Source organism: Podarcis bocagei, assembly GCF_964188305.1.
Source record: "Podarcis bocagei genome assembly, chromosome: 10".
Taxonomy (NCBI): Eukaryota; Metazoa; Chordata; class Lepidosauria; order Squamata; family Lacertidae; genus Podarcis; species Podarcis bocagei.
The window spans coordinates 49,215,131-49,239,781 of NC_138135.1; the positions used below are offsets into that span (position 1 = coordinate 49,215,131).

At 43.6% G+C, this 24,651-nt stretch overlaps 1 protein-coding gene across 1 annotated transcript; it reads right to left on the reverse strand.

Annotated features, from left to right (window-relative positions):
* On the reverse strand, nucleotides 1-23,911 carry HELB (DNA helicase B). Its single transcript, XM_081211887.1, has 13 exons — nucleotides 23,590-23,911; nucleotides 20,568-20,957; nucleotides 16,409-16,599; nucleotides 13,100-13,984; nucleotides 12,249-12,423; nucleotides 11,493-11,634; nucleotides 9,760-9,890; nucleotides 8,205-8,289; nucleotides 6,203-6,262; nucleotides 4,913-5,177; nucleotides 3,702-3,836; nucleotides 2,640-3,062; nucleotides 1-1,697 (listed from the first exon to the last, which is right to left on the reverse strand). Exons 1-13 carry the CDS (start codon nucleotides 23,792-23,794, stop codon nucleotides 1,608-1,610), a joined length of 3,177 nt encoding a protein of 1,058 aa, XP_081068013.1. The 5' UTR covers nucleotides 23,795-23,911; the 3' UTR covers nucleotides 1-1,607.
* Nucleotides 23,912-24,651: the final 740 nt, after the last annotated feature.

Sequence of the window (24,651 nt, forward strand, 5' to 3'; positions counted from 1 at the left end):
TACGATGCACCATACTCTTTAATACAACTAACATGATTCAACTTTTGAAGTACACCGGTTTTACATTTAGCTTTCCGTTGATCAGAAATACAACACACACTGTATAATGTTTACACCCAGCCTATTGGGTCAAACGTGCATATGTGTTTGTTTTTAATACCATGTTTTAGTATTGTAAATTGCTCAGAGACTCTTTTATTGCGAGAAGTGATTTATTTGGGGTTGGACTCGATGGCCCTTGTGGTCTATTCCAACTCTATGATTCTATGAAGTCGGTGAGCCTAACCAAAACATCTAGAAGCAGAAGCTTGTAGGCATAATAGCAACTGAATGAAGAAGCACCACGTAAAACATGCGCTGCATGCCTGTGGAACCCTTTCAAGCAGCAAAAGGTTCTGGTCAAGCAATTATTTGGGATGGGAACGGAATTCAGTTCCCTCTGCTCCCCCTTTCTTGCCAACCCGGAAGTTAATAGCAGCTAGCTATCATTTTAACTTCTGTAAACAAGGAGAACTTAGCTTTGCTGTTATTAGAGCACTGCCAGAGCATTCTGTTAGCGACCCTCACCAGAAGGAAATTGCTCTGGAGACACCTTCAAAACACTGCTACGAGATGCAGAAATGCATTGTGGAGCAGAAGCAGCCCATAATGTTACAAACAGTGCCTGTTGGGTGTGCATTAGTACAGTGCTGAGTTTGGACTGGATTTGATATCCCGCTTTATCACTACCCGAAGGAGTCTCAAAGCGGCTAACATTCTCCTTTCCCTTCCTCCCCCACAACAAACACTCTGTGATGTGAGTGGGGCTGAGAGACTTCAGAGAAGTGTGACTAGCCCAAGGTCACCCAGCAGCTGCATGTGGAGGAGTGGGGAAGTGAACCCGGTTCACCAGATTACGAGACTACCGCTCTTAACCACTACACCACACTGGCTCTCAAATTCCAAAATGGATTAAGAACAGCAAACAGGGTTAAGATGATAGGCATTCATTCTCTAACTCGGGTTGGGAAGGCTTACCTCTGTGGGCCAGAAAGGCACAGCGCAACGCCGGAAATGGCTTCTGCGCATGCCCAGACACCGAAAATCATGCCTGCGTAGAAGTCATTTCCGGTGCCACGGACATGGACAGATACAATTTCCGGCATCTGGGCATGCACAGAAGCGATTTCCAGAGCCGCGGAAGAGTGTCCCAATTTAGCGCAGTGCACGGGGACTCAGAGCAGGCAGCTCGGTTCAGGGGTTGCTCGTGGGCCGGTTAACTGGTCCATGGGCCTAAGGTTGCCTACCCCTGATCTAACTGCCTAAGGAAAACAAAAGCCAAACAGCACTTACTAGAAACGAATGCCGCTTAAAACACAGGCGTACAAACCAGAATTACTTGATATATATAGATATAGATATACAATTTAAAAATAGGCCCTCTAATTTTAAAAAGCTAGAAAAAGTATTTAAATATAACTGCATTACTTTTGTTAAAACAGAGTAAAAAGTCATACTCTTTGAAGCTGCAAAACCTCCACGAACACTAAGTATGTTCTATCTAAATATATTCTAAAAAAAGAAAAGACGTAGTAGAGCATGAAACATCTAGTTATAGAATATACTTGCTAGGGTGGGAAAAGCTGCTTGGCATGTGGACTCTTCAGTGTCAAGCTTTGAAGTTTGGTAGTTGCAAGCGGGGAAGTGTTTTCTTTTACCTGCAAAACAGCAAAAACAGGGGGGAAACAACATTGGTTGTTGGCCAAGCTTATAGCGGGGGGGGGGGGGGAGTATCGCTTTAAGTAAGGACAGAAAGAATACGGTAACATGAGCAGTAGCCTGGGCTTTGGACACTATATAACAGGAGCATTTACACTGCGTACTTTGTAGACTGTGAAAATCTATGGCAGGCACTATTGTCAAAGGTGTGGTCTCCAGCTACACACTGCCACCAAATGAGAAGGAACTTTTATGGGCGGTAACCATGTCCCAGCCTCTGTTTGGTGTGGAAGGTATTCCAAGGTGGGATATGTAAAGTCTGTGCAGGTTCCTGCTTAAGGGTCTTAAGTAGATGCCTTAGGGATGAGGTAGAATGTGCTCTCCCATACTGCCACCTACACAGAACTGTGGGTGTCAACCTTATAGCATCTACTGCTTGCTAAGGACCGGGAGCTGCTCAAGCTGTAAGTATTCAATTCTATTTCTCACATGACCAGAGCCATACCCACTACTCCACATGGCATTTACAAAAAGACGTGGTCCCTTAAAAGTGCAATTTTCTCGCTGGGCTTTATCGTATCCCCCACCCACCAATGGGTAGCAGTAATCCTAGTCAGTGCTTTGACAGGAGGCCAGATAAATTCAGTTTAAAAGCTCTGCTGTAGCAGACCAAAGGCCTAGCTTGTCCAACATCCAGTTCTCAAAGTTCCACAGCAAATGCATATTCAGAGGCATACTGCCTCCGAGAGCAGTACACAGCCCTCTAGTAGCGACCGCTAGCCTTAGCCTTCTATCAGTTCCCCTAATCCCCTTTTAAAGCTGTTCAAGCTGGTGGCCATCACTATAATTTGCGTAATCGGTACGCATTCTTACAAGTGAAAATAAACGCACTGCATAAAATATTATATACGGTATCTTATCTACTGATAAATGCTTCTTACCAAACATACTTTTGAAGGACTTGAGCAAACATCTTGAAATGTACATTGCCTTTTGAGTCCACCCGAAGTTTCCTCTGCAGTACCAGCAGGTTCAACAACCGCATCGTCAACTTCCATTTTAAGAGAAACAGCAGGTTCCCCTTGATTATTTCCAGAATGAGAAGCAACGTCACACGTGTTATTCTCTTGCTGACTCTGCCAGATCTTCTGAGGTGATGTTTGCTCGGAATGTGCATCTTTCATGAACGCTTTTAAATGTGTTTTCCTGTGGAAACTCTTTTTCTTAATGACCGCTTGGAGTTTGGCTTCTTCAGCAATAATATAGACTCGGCAACGTCCTCTAGTTATAGCTGTGTATACATGCTGCCAATTCTGGCGAGATGCATCGCCAACAACATATACAATAGTATTTTCCTCAGAACCCTGAAAATTATATTGAGAAAGAGCTCTTGAATTAAACTGTTTAAAAAATGCTTACGGTTGGGTCCAGATTTAGCCATGTATAGAAAAGGTTCACTGAAATAGGTCTTAGTTAATAAGGACTAATTTAAATCCCACTTGTTACTCTAACATGGCTAAGTCAAAATCCAGCTCTAAAAGTTTTACAATAAATTAAGGAGTCTAAATGCTTCAAGATTTTATTTTTTTCCTTTACAAAATTAAATAAAGCCATTGACATCACCTGTAATTTCTACCTGAGAAGCAACAAACAAAAATAGACAGGACTAAAGTAAAATTATTTCTGTCTAATTCCTATATAGGCACAAGTTAAGTTTCTGAGTCATGTGGTCAGGTCTTGCCTCTTCTTGGCTTCTCACTTTTCCACACTGGCAGACACACACCTCTTCCTAGATTTCAAAAGTTACTTTCTACTATGGATGCTGGCTTCTCAAGTTTATGTTGCAGCAAGGCCAGGACAACGTGATGGCTCTCATCAAAGCTTCTTTCTACCACAATCCTCTAAGCTGAAGAGTTAAACTCCATCTCACAGATGTGATAGTTTTGAGAAATAAATGCTGCTGTTTTGAATTATGGTATTTCAGCAATGACCCCACAGCTTACCTGAAGCGTGTGAATAGTTCTGGCCCAGGCATGCTTTATCTTAGAGTGTTTCTGGAGGGCTTTGTAATGCATGACATACTCAGGTTCATCAGTTATGCTAATAGTCAGGAAACGGTGACCATCGACTTCCTTATCCTATAAACAGAATATGCAATTTCACTGCTTTTCAGTACAGCACTGATTTGCCAGCTAGGTCCTTTACCTTCAAGCAGTCCTTCCACTAGGAACCCAGCCGTGACATTCTCCTGATTACAACACAGATGCAGAGATTAAGCCCCATCTGAGAACTGCCTGAGCCTCCTGTACTTTGAAGTCACACATCTCATTTTATTTAAATGTGTTAAGTTTTCCAGTTCACCTGCCTCCTTCCATTTAAGTGTTGCCTCCTTACCTGAGAATCAGGCACAGAGATTTATTTATTTTTCAGTTTCTAAAAGCAGGCTGATGACAAGTTTTTTTCTGCCACTAAACAACTATTGGATCAATTGAAGATTTGAGCCAGTGGATACTCACATAGCATCATAGCGCCAATTAGATTTTGATAGCAAGGCTTGTCATAATTAAGCCTTTTTGAAACAATTACCACTTATAACGGCCCACCAGATCCACTATCACAGAAGCAGAGGATCTTCCATAAAGAAAACCCCATGACTTAATATCAGCAATTGCCCCTTTTTTTACACCTTTCTATGATATTGAGGTACAGTACATTGCGTCTCTGTCATGGTCTAGAGGTTGGCTGCAATTAATCTTGATTAAGCTTGATTTTACTGCTTGGTTTCTTTAAAGCAAAAAATAATAACCATAACAAATAACTTCCCCGGAAAAGAACTACATAGGCATGTTATTGGACAACAAACCTTGGCTACAGCTTGTGGCTAGTGAAAAGGTAGCTTAACCACAAGTCCCGGTTTGGATGACACAAGAATTCAGCAGGGAATTGGAATAAAAGAGAACACAGGAGCCAAAAGGTTGCAAACTCCTTCCTGGGAATGTACACATTTGCAAAAGTCCCACAACGTGCAAACCAGGCCACTGTAATGCCACAATTTCTGCTATTGTGACTCCGAGATTTTTGAGCGACGAAATATGGACGCAGACTAAGAAAGGAGGCAGCTGCCTTTTCATGTGTGACCTGAAAGGCAGGGGGAAATGTCTCTTCCTTCTAGGAAGAGTTCCAAAATCCATTGATCATTCTACAGAGTACTTGCCTCTTTAATGAAGAATATTTCTCCGTTGCACAACCGCCTATCATCGTAATTGTTATTATGGTCATCATCAGCATCAGCATCACGACCCGAGAGACGAGCTTCCCTTCTTGAGCAGACTTTGCAAGTGCAAGGATCAGAACTCCCAGCGCCGTTAGCATTCTTTGTGCAAGTAACGGAGTCCATTGCGATAAGATCTTTCATATATGCACTCTTTGTGGAACAGATTTTGTCACCAAGCCTAAATTCCAGCCGATTTTTATGGTTTCTGAATCAAATTGAAGCAAAGGTCTAAATTAAATTAAAGTTTCAACAAGTCGCTCTTTCGGTTATGGCATTAATGACTGCCCAACAGCTCCCCAAAGTAATTTTCCTGGCTTTGATAAAGAACACGCAAGAAAGGATGTTGGGAGGTTTGCTAATAGATTTGCCAGCTTTGCTGCATCAATTAAAGCTAAGCTTTAAAAAAAAGTGTACCTCCTGGGAAAACAATAAAAGCATATTTCTTAGGCTTTCGTTCCAGTTTATTATGAACGCAGTTAAAAACAATAAAAAATCCAAGCACATCCCAATTTTAAAAACAATGTTCTCATGTCAATAAGCTGGCAAACTCATGGATTATGGACTTTACAAATGTCTGCTAGTACACAAAGCACTAGAAATAAGGACCTTTTCACACAGTGAGAAACACCGCAGTTGTGAGTGGGACTCCCATGACATGCTTAGTACAGCATTGGAGTGATGTCCTAAGTCCAAGGGGTGAACACAGCCATATTGTAAGTGCTCCGGCACTTGTTATGGTGTCCCATTGCGCCAGAAGTGGTTTGGTCATGCTGGCCACATGACCCGGAAAGCTGTCTGTGGACAAACGCTGGCTCCCTTGGACTGAAAGCGAGATGAACGCCACAACCCCAAGTCACCTTTGGCTGGACTTAACTGTCCAGGGCAAAGCTGTCAACTTACAGATTTGAAAATAAGGGACTAGCAGCCTCGAAAATAAGGGATCAGCAGCCAAAATAAGGGATTTTCCGGGCACAGGTATGTTCAACTTCTGAGCCCCTCTGAGTCAAAGGCAGAAAGCCCAGCCAGCGGCCCTCATCAATAAGGGACAGCAGTGGGACATGGCGCTGGGATAAGGGGCTGTCCCGCCAAATAAGGGACACTTGACAGCTATGGTCCAGGGTTCCTTTACTTTACTTTACCTTACCTTACCTCACCTCGCCTTACAGCACAAACACTGGTTAGGGATAACCTTGAACATCATACAGTGAAAGCTCTTCAAAAATGTCATACCGCGTTGTGTGTCCTGAGTAGTGCTTACAGCAGATTTCATTTATGATGTCACAGTCCTTCCTAAGATAAGAAGAAAAAACTTTATTAGTTTAATTATGAATTTTATACAATAGATTTAGAATAATAGAAGGCAAGTATCTTCCGTCCCTGGCTTTAACCAGCTAGTGAAATAGCAAACGTTTGCTCCCTGCCAGTAAATCACTTCCAGAGTTATTTGCTCAGACAGAAAAGAACTTAAACAATTAACACTGGCACAAAGAAAAAGGTGAAACAGCTGAAGTAAGGGTTTTTATCCTTACTTTGAGTACTTTGAGTCCTGTGGGAATAAGAGAAGATATCAAGAGCTGCTACAGTCAGTCTTAAGAGTCTCAAAAGCTCAGAGGGCAGTAAGTGAAGCAGAAGAACTGCAGATTGGTCACAGAAAAGGGTAGCTATCTCTGTTTGCAATAAATGACAGAAATACATATATGCTCTAGGAGCGAGAATGATTTATGACTTAAGCCATTATGGTCTAAGAATAGACCACTGCCCAATGGAAAATACCAGTGATCCACACCTTACACCTATGATAATGATAGGTTTACAATGCACACATGAAGATCCATTAACTGTAGGAATTGTATACAATACACTATACCTCTCCCTCCTCTGTGCATACTGCCGATATCAGGCAATACACAACTTTTGCCCCATTTATGCAACATTGTCCTCAAATGCAAACACCTTGGGTTTTTCCTCCACCAAAGTGAATGGCAACCATTCATTGACCTAGGAAGAATAATTGGGTGTACTTGGGCATCGCTTAAGTAAACGCTACTCCTGTTTTGCCTCATCTCAAGAGAATTTATTTCATATGCTCTGTGAGAGAAAGCCAGTTGCGAGCTCTGCAGACTCAGCAGTCCTTGCGCAGAAATTACCATATTTTTCTCTCTATAAGACACACTTTTCCCCTCCTAAAAAGTAAAGGGAAATGTGTGTGCATCTTATGGAGCGAATGCAGGCTGCGCAGCTATCCCTGAAGCCAGGAAAGCAAGAGGGATCGGTGCGCACCGATCCCTCTTGCTCTCCTGGCTTCAGAGATAGCCACGCAAAGCCTCTTGAGCATAGCCGGAGCGCTCCTGCCTCTTCGCTTTGCATTGCTTTCTTGTTTCTTGTTTCCCCCCTCTAAAAACTAGGTGCATCTTATGGAGTGAAAAATACGGTAACCCTAGGTCCTCTCTCTTTTTTTGTTACTCTAGAACACGACGGAAATACTCTAAAAAACTGGCTTTATACAGACACACACAAAAATCCTTGCAATATACCATAATGGAAAGAGAGATGTGATGGTGCATCTTGATAGTATGATATATAGTGCCAATCAAGAGAGTACTGGAAAATAAAGAGAAAGCAAGCATTTGGTTTACCCTCTTCTAGTTTCGCTGAAGGCACTACAGTAAGGTACAGATGTAAAGCTGTTCTTTCCTTAACCATTGTTAAGACAGCAAAGTGGAAGGGCTGTAACTCAGTGGTAAATATCTGCGTTGCATGCAAAAGGTCCCAAGTTCAAGGCCCAGCGTCTCAAAGTAGGGGAATGCCCCGTCTGAAACCTTGGTGAACTATTTGGGTAGTGCAGACAAGACTAATGGTTCTCGTGAGAATAATACCCCCTCCAACCTCCGCCATCAGTTGCTGTTAGTGACTATGTCTGTTCAGCACTAATCAGAGCTAACTCCTAATGGGGTTTTGAAAACAGTCAGCCCAGGGACTCCACATGCAAAGGAACTGGGGAAGCAAGCCTGTGATTCTGCAATCAAATCCCAATTGCTTCTCCATGTTTGACAGACGGGCAGTATCTTTTCTACAACGGTCAGCCAAAGTTAGCCCATATCTGCACACATAACAATAACAATATTTTTATTATTTATACCTCGCCCATCTGGCTGGATTGCCCCAGCCACTCTGAGCGGCTTCCAACACATATAAAAATGTCAAACATTTAAAAACTTTACATGGCTATTACCTTCTGAAAGCAATGAACTGTGACTGCTCAGGATCTTGGAGTCCTGGCCCATATTTAAGCAAAGCTTCGATGGCATACTGCAAATCTGATAACACAAGAAAAACTGGTTACAGAACAAGCAACTGAAACCAAAACCACTACAGTCCACTGTGAAATTGCTGGTTACTGACTGCTAGGAGCCATAATACTGCAGCCCCTGGGCTGTGCTATAGCCTGCACATGCCTTCCCTGTGGCTACTGAAGATTGCTCAGCACTCACCCCACCCCCCGTCAAGCTGGCAAGGGTGTTTGCAAAGCTGTCAGGGAAGCAGGTACACAGCAATGGCTCTCCCCATCACAGCCCTGCTACTCTCAGCCCACACAGCTATTTATTATTTCACTTATGAATCATTTCCCAGGAAACATCCCAAAGCAATTTAAACAGCACACACGCAATTTCTAATCCAATGCAGATAAAAATCTCCACTTACAAGGCTTTGGCTGTCTGGGGAAAGTGTGATTGCCAGTACCAAACAACAGGGAAGGAATACAATGAAAATCATTTATATCCCATTGCACCCACTGTGTATGTGTGTGTAAGCGAGAGTGGGTGGGCATCCCAGTGCGTGTGAGGCACTTGGGCGAAGAGGCAGACCGCCCCTGGCCTATCAACAACTTAGGATAGGCTAGACAAGTTTCACAAAGCTCTAGGGCAGGGGTGGGGAACCTCTAGCCCACAGGCCCAATGTGGCCCAGAACAAGTCCCAATTTGGCCCAGGAGGCTGTTTTGGCAAAACCATGACCACCTGCCCCACGTCTAATGCCTAGTGCAAGACAGGTAAGAGATGCAGCAGGACTGGCAGCACCAGTCCCTGTGGGGTTGTCAATCACTCAGCCAATTCCTGCAGAATGCAGTCCTATTCTCACTGCTTTGAGAAACGCCAGACTGGCCAAGTCCTTTTTGCTGCAATTCCCAGCTGGCTGTGTGGTGCATGGAAAGCTCTTATGCGAGGTGTTACTGTTAAGTGGGCGGAACAAACCACCTGCCAATTGCCTGATGTCATAATGATGTCAGGTGACCAAGAGGTAGATTGTCAGACCCACCTGCCCTGGGGCTAGCTAATGATTCGGCCTGCTAGGCCAAAAACTTTTGCAACAAATCTAATTGCATCCGGTGCAATGTTGAAGTTGCTCTGTGCTTGGTCAAGGAAGGGAGATAAGCCATCCCAGTTAAGTACATCATGGATATTGTGCCCGAGGTGGCTGGGTACTAAAGTGAGGTCTACACAGCACCTGGTGGTTGATAGCATGCAAAACTGCTGGAGTAGGTGGCATTTCTTATGCAAGAAGGTAGATTTGCTGTGCCTCAGCTGTTTCAGCGCATGCTGCCTTGCTTTGGGAATTTAATGTGTGTCAGTAAACCATGACAAAGAAAAAAAATTAATTAGACCGTGCAAGGCGGAAGGCATCCTATACCTATGCTACCCAGTAGCTAAATCTAAATCTGCAGCAATAAAGCATGCATTGGATATTGTGCAGCATTTAAGAAATGTTATTACGAAAGTTTGAAACTCACAGTGACCGGCATCTCCAGGAGGTAAAACAACAAAAATAAATTTCTTCTCAGCACTTGGCACTGCCCACGTTTTGGTCTCTTCCGACATTCTGAGCACTTCATCAAACTCTGGGTATATCCGCTTAGAGATCCTGCATCCAAAACAAAGTAACGAAAGTGTCTCATGCTGCCCACGACAGGATTGTTTTCCTTATGGGCAACATCATTTAATTTTTAAGCGAAGAACCATAATTTCATTTCATACACAATAACTTATACAGATTGCACCCTCCCATTACACAATATGTTTATGTATAGTTATCACACCATGCATTCCCAAAAGAACTAGGTTCGGTTTGTCCCAAATGCGGAACTAAATTTCAAACAAACAATGGGAAGTGTTTCAAGTAGGAGGCTGTGTTTAAATACAGTGGTACCTCGGGTTAAGTACTTAATTCGTTCCAGAGGTCCGTACTTAACCTGAAACTGTTCTTAAGCTGAAGCACCACTTTAGCTAATGGAGCCTCCTGCTGCTGCCGCACTGCCGGAGCACGATTTCTGTTCTCACCCTGAAGCAAATGTTTCTTATACCTGAAGCAATATTTCTGGGTTAGAGGAGTCTGTAACCTGAAGCGTATGTAACCTGAAGCGTATGTAACCCGAGGTACCACTGTACAAGTGTCCACACATGCATGAACACCCACACACCAACAATATTCAAAAGGTTTGGGTTTCCCCACCCCCCACCCCACCCCGTTGTTCCTAGACAGAAATGTGACAGTGATAGGCTAAGCTTTCTAAGCATGTTACACATCTCCAGGTAGAAGGTCAACAGAAACTCCAGTGCTACACACACAACTCAAATATCGCTGTGGAGAATAGAGCAGGTTGCGGCAATCAGATATCTTCCTGTATAAGAGGAGAAAGTTGTCATGGCGCAGTCTGCATGGCCACCACATGACAACAGCAAGGAGGGCAAGTGAAGCTGCACATGTGAGCAGGATGGCACAGCAAGCAAGCAAGAAGAAGAAGAGTTTGGATTTGATATCCCACTATATCACTACCCTAAGGAGTCTCAAAGCGGCTAACATTCTCCTTTCCATTCCTCCCCCACAACAAACACTCTGGGAGGTGAGTGGGTCTGAGAGATTTCAGAGAAGTGTGACTGGCCCAAGGTCACCCAGCAGTTGCATGTGGAGGAGCAGGGAAGCAAACCCGGTTCACCAGATTACGAGTCTACTGCTCTTAACCACTACACCACACTGGCGTGTGGTACAAGCAAGCCTTCCCATGACTCTTGAGTCACCACCACCTGACAGCGCACTTGCATGTCCACATAATACAGAGAGGGAAGTTTGCGGTGAGCCAGCGGGTGCAAGGAGCAAGCAGGCAGGCAGCCCAGACAGGTCTGCAGGCCTTCAAGCACTTCCCTCTCCCGTCACAATGGCCCCGATCCTGCTGCCACTGCTGCTCACAAAGAAGAGGGGGACAAAGAGGCAGCGGACTTTCTCCTCTTCACACAGCCACCAACAGGAAGAAGCGGGCAGCATCGTGGCAAAAAGAGGAGAGAGGTCGTTCACCTCTATTCTGTGAGTGGCAGAGGCAGCAGGGATCTTAGGATTGGGGCAGGTCGTGAGGAGATAGGGAGGTCTGGGTGAAATGTGGGGGGTTGGCAGCAAGGTGGGGGGTTGGCAAGCGCCATAAGCAGAGGCAGCAGCCCCACATTTTTTTTCTTCAAAAAAATAAATCCCTACCTTGTTGCATTATCCACAATTAACTGTGACTCAGCCCTGTGATTAGTTTTCAGTTCTATAGACCAGCCCCTTGACTGAAGGCTCTCAAAAATATCGGCCAGCATATTACCAGGCTCAATGCTGGGTAACTGCCTAACATCACCTAAACGAAGTACAAAGTTATATTTAACAAAATTAGCTGCACTGTCATCATTATTTTATTTATTGCATCTCTATCGCACGCCTAAGACTCTCCAGTATCCAAATCTGTTTACCGTGATATAGAAGAACACATCAACCCAACTGCTTCGGTCTAAAGTACAGCAAAGGCAGTACCAGCTCAGAAGCGATATTGTGTGATTTTCTTAGTAAGCATCTCTCCCCCCCCCCCCCGTCTCTTATAGCTCTCCCCAAGTTGGGAGTCCAAATTAATATGGCAAGAATCTTCTGTGTCTCTGTGTGTCTGCGTGTGTCTGTGTGTGTGTGTGTTGGCACAATAGCTCATCCTGAGCAGCCTGTAAGGACCTAAGAAGAGCTCTACTGGATAAAGCCTGTTGTTATTCTGCCTCTCACAGCTACTATAAACCTACCATTAAAATTATGGATTGGGCATTTCTTCGTCAGAGGGCAAACAGGCAAATTTAGCAGGGGATCAAATACTTTCCCCCCCTCCCTGTATGTATGTATGTATGAATAAATACATAAATAATAATTATTATTATCTTGCATGGATATAGCTCATTTCGAATTTGTCTTCATTGTTCACCAAAGCTTTACACTTGCCCAGAATAATAATCTTCGCCAGCCGGGCATGGTCCAACAAGAGTTGTAAAACCCTGCTAAGCATTCTCACAGGAACCATACTTCCTTCGTCTACAACCAAGACATTTACTGAAGAAAATTTCCATGGATTGCGTTTACTTTCACTCCATTTAGAGAAACTGTAGGTAACCTAAAAAACAAAAGCAAAAAAATCCCATAATTTAAAATTAGCATTCCTTCAAAGAATGGTTTGGAGCATCAGAGTCGTGGGTTTGCTCAGACTATAGTTTGCTATGAGGTCTAAAGCAGCAAAGTATGGTTTGCACTTGGCCCTTCAAACTACAATAGGAAACCATGGTTTGAAGCTGGAAGGCCTTTTTGGAAATGACATGAAGAACAGCAGCTTTTAGAGAATCACAATAGTTTCAGTTCTCTCAAATAATGCCAAATATAATACAGTGGTGCCCCGCAAGACGAATGCCTCGCAAGACGGAAAACTCGCTAGACGAAAGAGTTTTCCGTTTTGGAGGTGCTTCGCAAAACAAATTTCCTATGGGCTTGCTTCGCAAGATGACAATGTATTGCGAGTTCCTGCTGGTTTTTTCCCCTCCCCCCCCTTTTTCTAAGCCGCTAAGCCGCTTATCAGCTGATCCGATCAGCAGATAAGCCGCTAAAAGCCGCTAATAGCACTAATCTGCTAATCCGTCAATGGGCTTGCTTCGCAAGACGAAAAAACCGCTAGACGAAGAGAATCACAGAACGGATTCTTTTCGTCTTGCGAGGCACCACTGTATTCAGATTAGTAAACTGAAATGCATATGATTATACTACCAGAATATTGGAACGGTTTTAAAAATCATTCCTACCTGATGCAGAGTATAAGCAGGTCGTCCTGTTTTATCAGACAAGAGAGAAGCTGCCCTCCCTGTAGGTGCTGTATATAAAACGTTTAAAGATTCATTTCTGCATTGAATCATGTTGGAAGCATGGCCAAAAGTTTTCCATTCTTCAGATGCATCGAGGTCTGCTTCAAAATCTTTACAGGCATTTATAACTTCTGTATTTTCTCCCTCACTTAGATAGCAGAAAAGGTGGGTAACTATTGTTGTTTTCCCACAACCACCTTTCCCACTTATGATCGTCACTGGATTGGAACAGATCAGTTCTATAGCACGTTCCTGATCTGGATCTACTTCTACTTTGCGTTTCAATTCCTTCTCGGGTTCTTCAAAGTCGGAATCATGGTTAGAGTTTTCTTCCACACCTGAGGAATTGCCAGGCTCCTTCTGGTCCATTGCGCAAGGTTCCTCATCATTTATTTCACTCTTAGCAAATACGTCTCTCAAGTTAGTTGCATGTGCACTTCTATTAAGTACCCTTTTCGGATCGGCACGCAGCCGCCATGGGGTTTTATTTCTGAGCTCGCGTACAGAAGTTGCAATTTGCTTTTCAGAATTGAACAAATGGGGAAGGAAAACAAGCTCTTTCTCAGTAACCACAATTTTTTCATCTTTCATAAATTTAATCGATTCCCAGGCATGTTCCACAGGCATATTCTCTGATACCATACGTGTCAGTTCATGCTGTTCTTCATATGTATGTCCCATTTCTGCACAGCTCTGTTTGAGCTTTTCATATACCATTAGTGCATTCTTCTGCAAATCGGGAATCTTCTCAAGAATATGTGTGCACTCGCGTATGGCCTTCCAAGATGCTTCACCAAAGTAAGTATGCAGCTCTCTTTTCATTATCTTTCAGAGAAAGCAAAACCTGTTATTTTGACACGTGGCATTTTTAACAGTTAGAAGGCATGCAACCTTCCATCAGCTTTGGTGCACTATTTTCAACCAAAGCAAGCAAGTTCAACAGAAATTCCAAAAGCCAATTCCAATGTCGGCCAAAACATTAAGAGCGGTATGCAACGAAGTAGTCCATTAGTACAAAGACTTCCCTTCGCTCTCCTGCCCAACTCCAACCCATCTGCTTCAGAGGGTTGGCAGAAGGGGAAAAAACCCAGAAGTCTTTGCACTAACGGAACTACTGTAATGGATCCTGCCCTAAGTCCTATCGTTTCCAACTGGGGACAGAACGGCAACAGCTAAAAACTAGTATTCACCAAAATTTAAAAAACCTAATGAGCAGAGGAACAAGAGGAAGACTGGTTGGGAACAGCTCCAAGGACTTTGTTAAGCTAGCTAAGAATGCTGGAATTAGGGTGGCAGACACAAAGTACAAACTGCGTGCACAGATGGTCAGGGAAGCCCAAAGTAGGCTGCAGGACTTGTCACATCAATTCTACCATTAGCAAGTATACGGTATGATGATACTCATCTGTATTTCGCTGCTACACCTGGATCAGGAGAGGGTGTGACTGTTCTAAACTAGTGCCTGGGTATAGTAGTGAGCTGAAAGGCCTACAAAGCAAAAATGAATCCTGTTTAGAGCAGGCACAGGCAAACCCAGCCCTCCAATGTTTGGGGACTACAATTCCCATCATCCCTGACCACTGGTCCTGTTAGCTAGGGATCATGGGAGTTGTAGTCCCCAAACATCTGGAGGGCCCAGTTTGCCTATGCCTGAGATAGAGACTCTGCGGATGAGCAGTGCCCAAGTCTAGGAGTTCCCCTGTTTTGGACAGGGTTGCACTCCCTCCGAAGGAACAGGTGCATAGTTTTGGGGGTGCTCCAAGATCCATCTTTGTCACTGGAGGCTCAGGTGACCCCTGTGACAAACGGTGCCCGTTATCACCTTATGCTGGCATACCAAACTTGACTTTTCCCTGGCCATTGGGATTGATGCACCACTAACCTCAGGGTTGGACTACCGTAATGTGCTATACTATGCGTGGAGCTTCCCTGGAAGCTGCAGCTGGAGCAGAATGCTGCAGCCAAGTTGCTGAGTGAAGCACCTTGATGTGCACATATTGCACCTGTGCTAAGGGACCTGCACTGGCTGCCGATCAGCTTCTGGGCCACCTTCAAGGTATTGTTAAATACATAAAACCTTGAGCATCCTGGCACCAGGTTACCTGAAAGACTGTAATGTCCATGTATAGACCTGTAAGATCACTTAGATCACCTGGGGAAATTCTACTCGTAGCCCTGCATCCTACAGATCATCATAGAGTGGCCATTTTCTGCTATTACCCCTATATTATGGGATGCCCTGCCCTCTGCCATAAGTGAAGCAGCAACCATCAGTTGCTTCATATAGCTTGTAAACGCATCATTTTTCTAGGCCCTTCTTCCCTGACTCATAAAGCTGGACCCTGTTTTATGTGTCTGAATCCCCCAATTCCTGTTTTATTGGCTTCTATAGCCTTTTATTATTGCTGTTTTATTGGTTCTAGGCTGCAGTTTGGGTTTTAGTGATATTGGTGTCTGTGTGTGCGCATTGTAGACTGATTAGGGATTTTGAAAATATTAAGCAGTTAATGAAACTTTTAAATAAACAACTTTATAGTTGGTGCAAATCAAGCCTCTTCTCTCTCTTTGGATTAGAATGCAACCCAGCTGTACTAAAAGAAACTGAGGTATCTTGCCATAAGGATAATGGAGAGATGAAGTGAGGACCTCGTTTCCTCTTTCCTGTTAACTAGGTCTTTGCTTAGAGAGGCCAAACTGTATTCAGGGAAGAAGGCAACTTTGCTCTTCCAACAACTTCGGTATTTGGTTCATGCAACAGAAAGAAGAAAACACCCAGTCTCTCCCTTTGTAGCTGCTTGCTTCAACGGAGGAAAGTCAGCTGCTAAGGGAGACAAGGGAGACCTGCCTTACGCCCGTTTTGTTCATGCACAGATCCACAGTCTCATGAGAACATCTGGTAAGAGCACCAGGTGTGCATCCTTGCCCCAAAATTCCAGCAAAAGCATGGAAAAATCCCAAAGCTAGCTTTTGTACATGGCGTTCTTCATTACATCTAATCTTGTTGAAGCCATTTTAAAATCTATTGTAGTACAGTATGACTACAATTCAGCTGACTTGAGTTATAAGTTATTAAGGGGAAAAACTGAGTCCCATTATCAAATGAACTACCATCCTATTATGCTTTTTCGTTGGCATCCGTCTGTCTCGAGAGACAATGGAGCCCAAGTCAAACGTCTGTGTTAGCAGCACCAAGGTGAGCCGTGTGTCTGGGGGTCCTGGGCTGCCCAGGCAACAATATTAGTTTCTTACTTCTCCGAATCCAAGTTTCCATGGCTCTTCCCTCAAGATCTCATCCAATATTGTCAATATATAATCTTCATCGTGTATTTTGCTCCAGTCCAACTTTTCAATGCAACAAGAAACAGCTCGTGGCAGAAGCAGCGGCATTAATTCCAATATAATTGGAAAGGACAAGGCTACTAGTACAGCTTTCCCTGCAACTGTGGAACCAAGATACAAAAAAAATCTGTTTAAAAAAAATCGAAGTCAGTATGTTTTACTGCAAGTTCAATTTAGCATGGCTAAAGATTCCTCATGTACAGTTACTGAAAGTAGTTCCAAACACTGCAATCTCATCTACATTGGGTTGGAATCAAAGGTACCCTTCCTCCATTAGAGGCACCTTTGAATCCATCCTGTGGACATTTGTCATCCATTTCTTACTTTGTGGTAGCTTACATAGATTTCTGAAGCCGAGAAAACAGCATCTGCTTTGAAAGAGAGAAAGAGAGCGAGACAGAGCGAGAACAAACTGCTGCTATTTATGAATGAGTTGGGACACTGTTTGAAAATATTAGCCAACTCTTGGTTCAAATGTAAAGTATCTTGGCTTGTTAAGTCAAGTTATAAGTAAGTCCTGTGCACCCTCACACTGAGTTCTTGCATTGCCTCCTTCTACATTAGCATGATGCAATTCAAAACTTCCAGGGATAACTAAAAATAGCCAAAATTGTAGTGATTAGGCTTGGAACAAACCAGGATCTGAAACAGCACTTTGACATTGTTTCAGATCCAAGTTTGTTCTAAACCTGGGAACTACCGTTTCTTGGTTCAAGACGCAACGGGAAACTTTTGTTTAATTAATCCAGGGAGTCCGTAACTGCTGTGTGCCGAGAAAGGAAAAGGGAAGGCCAACAAAATGACAGAAGGCACAGGTGCATGCGTTTCTCAATTTAATAAGCCAAGGCAGTTTATATCTGAACCAAGCCAATTTTAGCACAGGGCATCTGAATACAGTCACTCAACAAGCCAGTATAAGAGAGTTGTGGCTCCTGGAAACTCAAGAGTAGCTATGAGCAGAGTTTCACTCATTCTTTGTGTGTGCCTGGTATGTTCTGAATGTAAATATAGGAACAGCCAGCATAGTGTGACCCTGCTACTGAAGTGTATCCAAAGGCATGTACTTACACTTCCTTTAAAGTAATAATAATTTTCTAAAATATTATTATTTTAAAATTCCTTTAAAGTAATAAAACTACAACTAATCCAGGACACACCTGCCAGACTGGTGACTGGGAGCGGCCGCTGGGACCATATAATACCAGTCATAAAAGATCTACATTGGCAGCCCAGTATGTTTCTGAGCACAGCACAGTCTTGGTGCTAACCTTTTAAAGCCCTAAATGACTAGGCTCAAGGTCGTCATCTGAACTAGCCAGGTTGGATTTCCAGTTCAGCACCATCGGTGAATGTCAGAGTTCCTCTGACCGGAGGAACGGGCTCCGTGGAAATTGGGTCTTCCCACCGCGGCAAAGGTGGGGACTCGCTAGAAATCCCAGGCAGAGGAAGCCTGGGAACGTGGGGTTCGGCAGGGCACCAGGAGCGCCCCCCCTACTCACCGGGAACCCCATTTCGGGGCACCGGAGCGAAGTGGGGTGTGTGGCGCGGTGCTGCTGATTGCTATTTTCACGGAGTGAAGCCGCACAGCCATTGCCGGAGAGCGCTGACTTTTTCCTGTGGACAATTGGATTTAAAACAAGTACCCGTGAGTAGAAACAGAAAATTGGATCAAGAAATATCTTAATTTGGTATCGAAGCGGGAAGGTTCAAAACAGGAAGTCCGCCTTCCGCTTTTTGTATATAGACTAAAGCAAAAACTTTGTAAGCTAAAGCCTGGAAAGCTGTTAAAAAAGTCTAAATTTCCTTCATTTAGAATTACTGAAACCCCCTTGGAAGCAGGAGAAAAAGGGGGGGGGCTTTTTTTAACCCCTGCAGGAGAGGGAGTGAAGAAGGATAAGTTTCCACCGTCTCTAACCTGGGAACGGGGTGTCAGAGACAGAAATAGTCAGAGAGGTTCATTGACTGTGAATGGAATATTTTGACAGATAGCTAAAGAAGAGAAATAAAATGATTCCAATGTTGCCTTTTGCATTCTAAAGAAACAAAATATCTGAAAAATATTTGAAAAATGAAAGTAATTTTCCTTTGTGGGACTTGCCTTAAAAAAAAGGATACAAATAGAAATTGTCTCCTCTAGAGGGAGCTTGTTAAATTGTTGCTGTAGAATACTTGAGGACTCAACAGCTGTGAGATTAAGATCGTGGGAACAGTCTTCTTTGACCTTGAATAAAGATGAGCTGGGATGAAGATTGGGCGCTTGCTTTATGCAAGACAAGTGCCTTGCTGGAACAGATACAGGAGAAGATGGATTTGATGAATGAGAAAATGGACTTGATGACTGTTGTGGTTAATAACTGTGGACAAACAGGGAACATTGAGACAGAAACCATCCAGGGACCAACTCATGATCCTGTACTGACTGGGCAAGTGCAGAAGAGAATGGAGGAGGATGCGGATGCACCTCAAATAATACAAATGGAGAGACCCGAGGCCCTACAGGAGCATAAGCCGCTGTCATTGAAGTTTGAAGTTGGAGTGGGCCAGGGGGAGTCTGGAGCTGAGAAGGTTCCTAAATGTGGAGAGACCTTGAAATATGCTTTTAAATACTTTTTGGATTACATCGATGACTGTGGGGAGTGGGACTGTGGGGAATGGGCGGGTTTGATGAAGGGAGATGGAGACAATTTTGGGTTGGAACCCCCCAGAGACCCACTCCTCAATGAGAAAGGAAAGAAATTAAGAAAGAGACCAACAAAAGACAAAGAAAAGGGCAAGTATAAACAAGAAGAAGAAAATTTGCAGAAGGGACATGGAAGAGATTTAAGGGCCTCGGACATAAGACTTCCAGGTTGATGGACTAGATGGAATGGACAGTAAGGTCTGACACGACCAGAGACCAGGAAGAAGAGACGTTGGATGAAGATGGGAAGAAAATTTATAAAGAAAATTTTTTATTCAGGGAATTAGCTTAAAATCAATGAATATTAGGGAAAATGTTGGAATGAAACTATATGACTCTAGCAGAAATGTTATCAGGAGTTATGTATATTTGAGAACTAAGATTCAAGCTTCAAGGTATTTTATGGTAAGATAAGGTTAAATAAATTAAGGTAATTTGAATAACAGAATATGGGGAAAGATGGAAAGGATGAGTTGAGCTAATTATTAGGTTAAATTGTTAAGATAAATTTTTAACAAAAATTGAGAAAGATGGAAAGAATTTGCTAAAATAACTAACTAAATTAGAATACAAAAAGGGAGGTGTGAGGAGGTCAATGAAACAAGCAAATGGAAGTTAAAGATATGTAATTTGGGATTTGTTTTTTTTCTTCTTCCTTTTTTCTTTTTTTATCTTTTTGCTGTATTGTTGTATTGGTTTTTGCGTTTTTTCTCTTTTTTATGTATTGCAGTGGTTTTTTATCTTTTTTCTTTTTTTTCTATAATTCTGAAACTATTAATAAATATTATTTTTTTAAAAATGAACTAGCCAGGTTGTTTAACTTACAATCAATCACAGTCAGTCCATCATTTGGAAAATAAAGGCTTTAGAGCTGTCTTGCCCCCAAAATGGCAACTAGACATTCTGTTTTGGTGACTGTGACCTTGGTTTAAGGGGCCATTTGGCACCTAGTTTATATATCTGAGTTTCTAACACTGCCGCTGAGCAAATGATGGAAAGGAATGCAACCCTTAAAAAGTATTGGCCCCACCCCCCAGCTGATAGAAAAATCATTTTGCCCAACCATAGATTCTGGATTGTTTTTCCTTATCGACAAGCACAGCTTCCTTAGCCCTTGATATAATGTTTGAAATTGTTACAAAACATTGTTTTCCTTATAGTTAACCTAAATGTGGTAATGGCCACATTCTTAGGCCTACACTTAGATCTTAACATAAAAATACTTCCTTTAAAAAAAGAACAGTTTGAAGAATGATACTGAAGTCTATCACTACCACTTTATAAACATATTAAAAAACCTGAATTCCTATCTGATCTCCATATAAAGTTAAGAACAGTGAAGTAGCCACTATAATAAGAAACAATTGAGTATTACATAGTTATACTTACATGACTCCTTAACATAATGAAAAATGTTAAAGTTTTTGGTATCTGTACAAGGTTGACTTTGGGTATTTGTAGACATCGCTCCTTCCTGAAGTTTTGACTCCTGAAACTGTTTCAGTGTTTGTTCAAGATGTGCAAAGTTTAGAGAAGACTCTTCAGGAAACCATTCAAAGAATGCATCTTTAAATAATGGTGGGACATCACATTCTCTAAAGAACAGTGAAATAATATCTTTCCCTGCTTCAGGCTGCAGAAAATAAGATGGGTAGCTCTTCATATAGTACTTTGAATGAGACTTCGTAAGTTTGGCATTCACTTTCCACCAGGGATCAACCAATGGAAACCGTCCAGTCACTTCGTATGTCTTTTGGGATGCTTCCTCCTGAATTATAACTGAAATGGTTTAGAAAAGGATTGTCAGTACAATAGTCAAATGCACTGGTACAATATTATTTCTAGCGGGTTTTTTAAAAACAGTCAATGATATGGCATGGGGGTGGTCTGCTCAGATATAGGCTTTCCTAGAATACCCAGGTTCCACCAATAATTGCTGGAATGCAGAAAAGATTTGTGCATAAAAGGGCAATCAGTTTTGCAAGAAGTAACCTTCCAAATACATGAGGCAAAATTACAGGCTAAACACAATTATTCTCTTAATATCTGACTTCCACTTTTCTCACATATAGGACCAACTCAGAAAAACCTGAAATCATGGTTTCCCATTACACTTGTACCTTGGAAGTCAAACGGAATCCGTTCCGGAAGTCCGTTTGACTTCCAAAACGTTCAAAAACCAAAGCACAGCTTCTGATCGGCTGCAGGGAGCTCCTGCAGCCAATCAGAAGTCGCAGAAGCCCCGTCAGACATTCGGCTTCCAAAAATAGTTTGCAAACTTCCTGGTTTGTGGCATTTGGGAGCCAAAACGTTCAAGAACTAAGCTGTTTGAAAACCAAGGTACGACTGTATACGAACAAGCCTAGATGGGTCTCAGGCTCATATGCTCTTCCTCTCCTCTCCTCACATGGAAATGCAAAACACTCATCTTTAAGCAAACCATGTTCCTGGTTACTTCAGAACTCTAGGAACTGAGGCTTGTTAGAAGCCAGGGTCGAAATACAGATTCAGATCTTGGCTTGCTTTTAAAAGATGTACAATAGTCTGTTTTCATAAACAATCTCCCCTAGATTGTGCTCACCAAAAAACAGTTCTACAGTTTGTGTTTACCACAAAGGCCAGCTGTGTAGAGCCCTGAGTAACTAGAAACATATGAAAGTTCAAGGCTACTTCCACGCACATCCCAAACAACTATTTATTTAACTATTAATGTTGTATGGATTGTGCTTTCTTCATGAAAAGGAATGTATGTATGTATGTACGTACCACACTTGAGTGAAAGGTACACTTGAACTACAGTATGGTGTAATGTTGGACTTATCCCAGTGGCGTCCAAACTTTTTTCAAAGAGGACCAGGTTTGATGAAGTGAAGGGCCATGGGGGTGACCAAAGGGCCAACCAAAGTTTTTTTTAGGATTGAAGCTGTTAAGGTTTTTTTAGGATTTTACCCCAGGAAATAAAGCCATGAAGCTCATGATATGACCTTGGGCTAGTCACTACCTCTCAGCCTTATTTACCTCACAGGGTTGTTGCGTGGGCAAAATGAGTACAGAGAGAACCATTAATCATTACTCTCACTGCTTATGTAGAGCCTTAACAGCAAGAAATTTGAACCCAGATCTCACAGAGTCCCCAACTGCTCCTTCCAAGGCAGCAGAAGTGCAAGCTGAACGTAAGACATCTAACTCACTGAGTGCCTTGGGCCAACTGATACCTCTTGGCCTAACGTACTTCACATGGGGAGAACAAAGTATGCCACTTTGAGCTCCTTTGAGAAAAGAGTGGGAGATAACTGCAAGAAGCACTTCCAAAAGCAAAGTGCCCACTAGAAACAATGGAATTAGGAAATGAAGACAGGCCACAGAATCAGTTCTGCATTTGTTGGCAAACACTTTGCAAAATCAGGAAGAAGAGCAACCGCTATACATGACTATGCAAAAGGGAGTCCCATGCAGTTGAATAGGACTTGCTCTCTTTTAAGTGTGTATAGTATTACAGTCTTGAACTGCAAGGGAAAAAATAACAAATCAGCAATTAAGTCTTTTGCAACGTAAACAAACACTTGAAAGGCTACCACTTTTATTACAGCAGCAGCTTTTGTGGGCTAGGATTCACTTCAGCAGATGCACCCAGGGCTTTTTCCCCCTTCCAGCTCTCCAGAACTCAGTTCCGGCAGCATCTCTCAAGTGGGCACCGTTGCCATTCTAAGAGAACGAAGTTCCGTCACCTCTTTCTCTAGAAAAATAGCACTGGATGCAACAATGAGTTGGCAAGAATGGGTGTGGAGAAAGGTCTGAGGTAACTGAAATGCAGTAAATACCACACTCTCATAATGACGTTAAATGTAAAAATAACTACGGCGATTCATTCACACACAGCATGGGTGGGCAATTGCCCCCCTCCAATTCCACCCTGACCCCTCGATTCAGTTTTCATTTTAAAAAACCCCAAAAGTTTCTACCATTTGTAGAACCTGAAATATGAGGCAAAGATACAGGCACTATTCCAACTACAGTACTCCCTTTCAGCCTTTTACTGGTCTCCCCACCACTAGGAAAAGTTTCCTCGGACGCCCATACAAGTCCGAGGTGCTGCTGCTGCTTGTGTTAGCACCTAAAGTGGTTTAAAAAGTGAAATACACACAAACGCCAAGCATTTCTATTCCTAAAAGGCGTGGGGTTTGTTTCCTGTTAATGCAGAGGCGTTTCCCTGTTTCTTCCAGCTACACTAGTTGAACACAAGTTTCGGGTCCTTGCCCCTCGGACTGCTAGTCCCAGCCTGGCCAAGCGTCTCCTCAAATGCAAAGAGGAGGGCGAGGCCTGCCCAGCGGGTCCGCAGGGACTTGCGCCACGCAGGCAGGCAGGCAGGCGCGCAAGGGAGCGAAGGCGCGCGCCTCCTCCGGCTCCTTACGGGTCTTGCGCGCTGGTCTGTGAAGCGGCTGCTGGTTCGCGCCACCGAAAACATCTTCGAAACCCTCCGGGTCCGGGTCGTCGTCCTCGTCGCTCTCTGCATCTTCGTCCTCGGGAGCCGCCTTTCCTTCCTCCGTTTTCAGCGGCTGCAACAGCCCCCAGACCTCGAAAGAGCGACTCTGGCCCGACCGGCGGCGCTGCGCCATTTTTCGGAGTTCCCGCCTGGGCAGCGCCTTCCTCCGCGCGCAGCCGCTGCTCCGCCTGTAAAGATGTGCGGCCTCTTCCGGCCTGTGGGGCCAAAAACAGCAACAGCAAGAAGCGCCCTGTTTCCGGGTGTGCGCAAGAGATTGCTGCGCAATCAAGATCAGCAAAGCAACAGTGCAGTTGGTGTGAGAAAAGCACGGAAGTTGCCTCAGTTTTGGGAGCGGTGGCTGTGCTTAGCAATCTTTCGCAACAAAAGCAACTCGCCTCATTAGGTTCGAAGCGCTTTTATAAAGGACTTAAGCTTTATATCAAAGTCCCATCCCCTCCCCGCGCAGAGCCATAATTCCTAGCCCGCTTAAACTACACATCCCAGGATTCTTTAGGGAAAGCTTTAAATGTATGTTGGGTATTCAGCCTGTGGCACCTTAAAGGTAAAGGGACCCCTGACCATTAGGTCCAGTCGTGACCGACTCTGGGGTCGCGGTGCTCATCTCGCTTTATTGGCCGAGGAAGCCGGCGTACAGCTTCCGGGTCATGTGGCCAGCATGACTAAGCCGCTTCTGGTGAACCAGAGCAGCGCATGGAAATGCCGTTTACCTTCCCGCCAGAGCGGTACCTATTTATCTACTTGCACTTTGACGTGCTTTCGAACTGCTAGGTTGGCAGGAGCTGGGACCGAGCAACGGGAGCTCACCCCTTCGCGGGGATTTGAACCGTGACCTTCTGATCGACAAGTCCTAGGCTCTATGGTTTAACCCACAGCACCACCCACGTCCCTTAAAGACACCTTAAAGACGAATAACTGCTGCAATCGTTAAGCCTCATTGAATTCGATAGGACTTATGAGCAGGCATGAAAA

Coding starts and splice junctions, on each gene's coding strand:
- HELB (XM_081211887.1), bottom strand. CDS start 23,794: ATGGCGCAGCGCCGCCGGTCGGGCCAGAGTCGCTCTTTCGAGGTCTGG. Junction 20,958..23,589: donor CAGACCAGCGCGCAAGACCC/GTAAGGAGCCGG, acceptor AAACCATTTCAG/TTATAATTCAGGAGGAAGCA. Junction 16,600..20,567: donor TCATTATGTTAAGGAGTCAT/GTAAGTATAACT, acceptor TTGGTTCCACAG/TTGCAGGGAAAGCTGTACTA.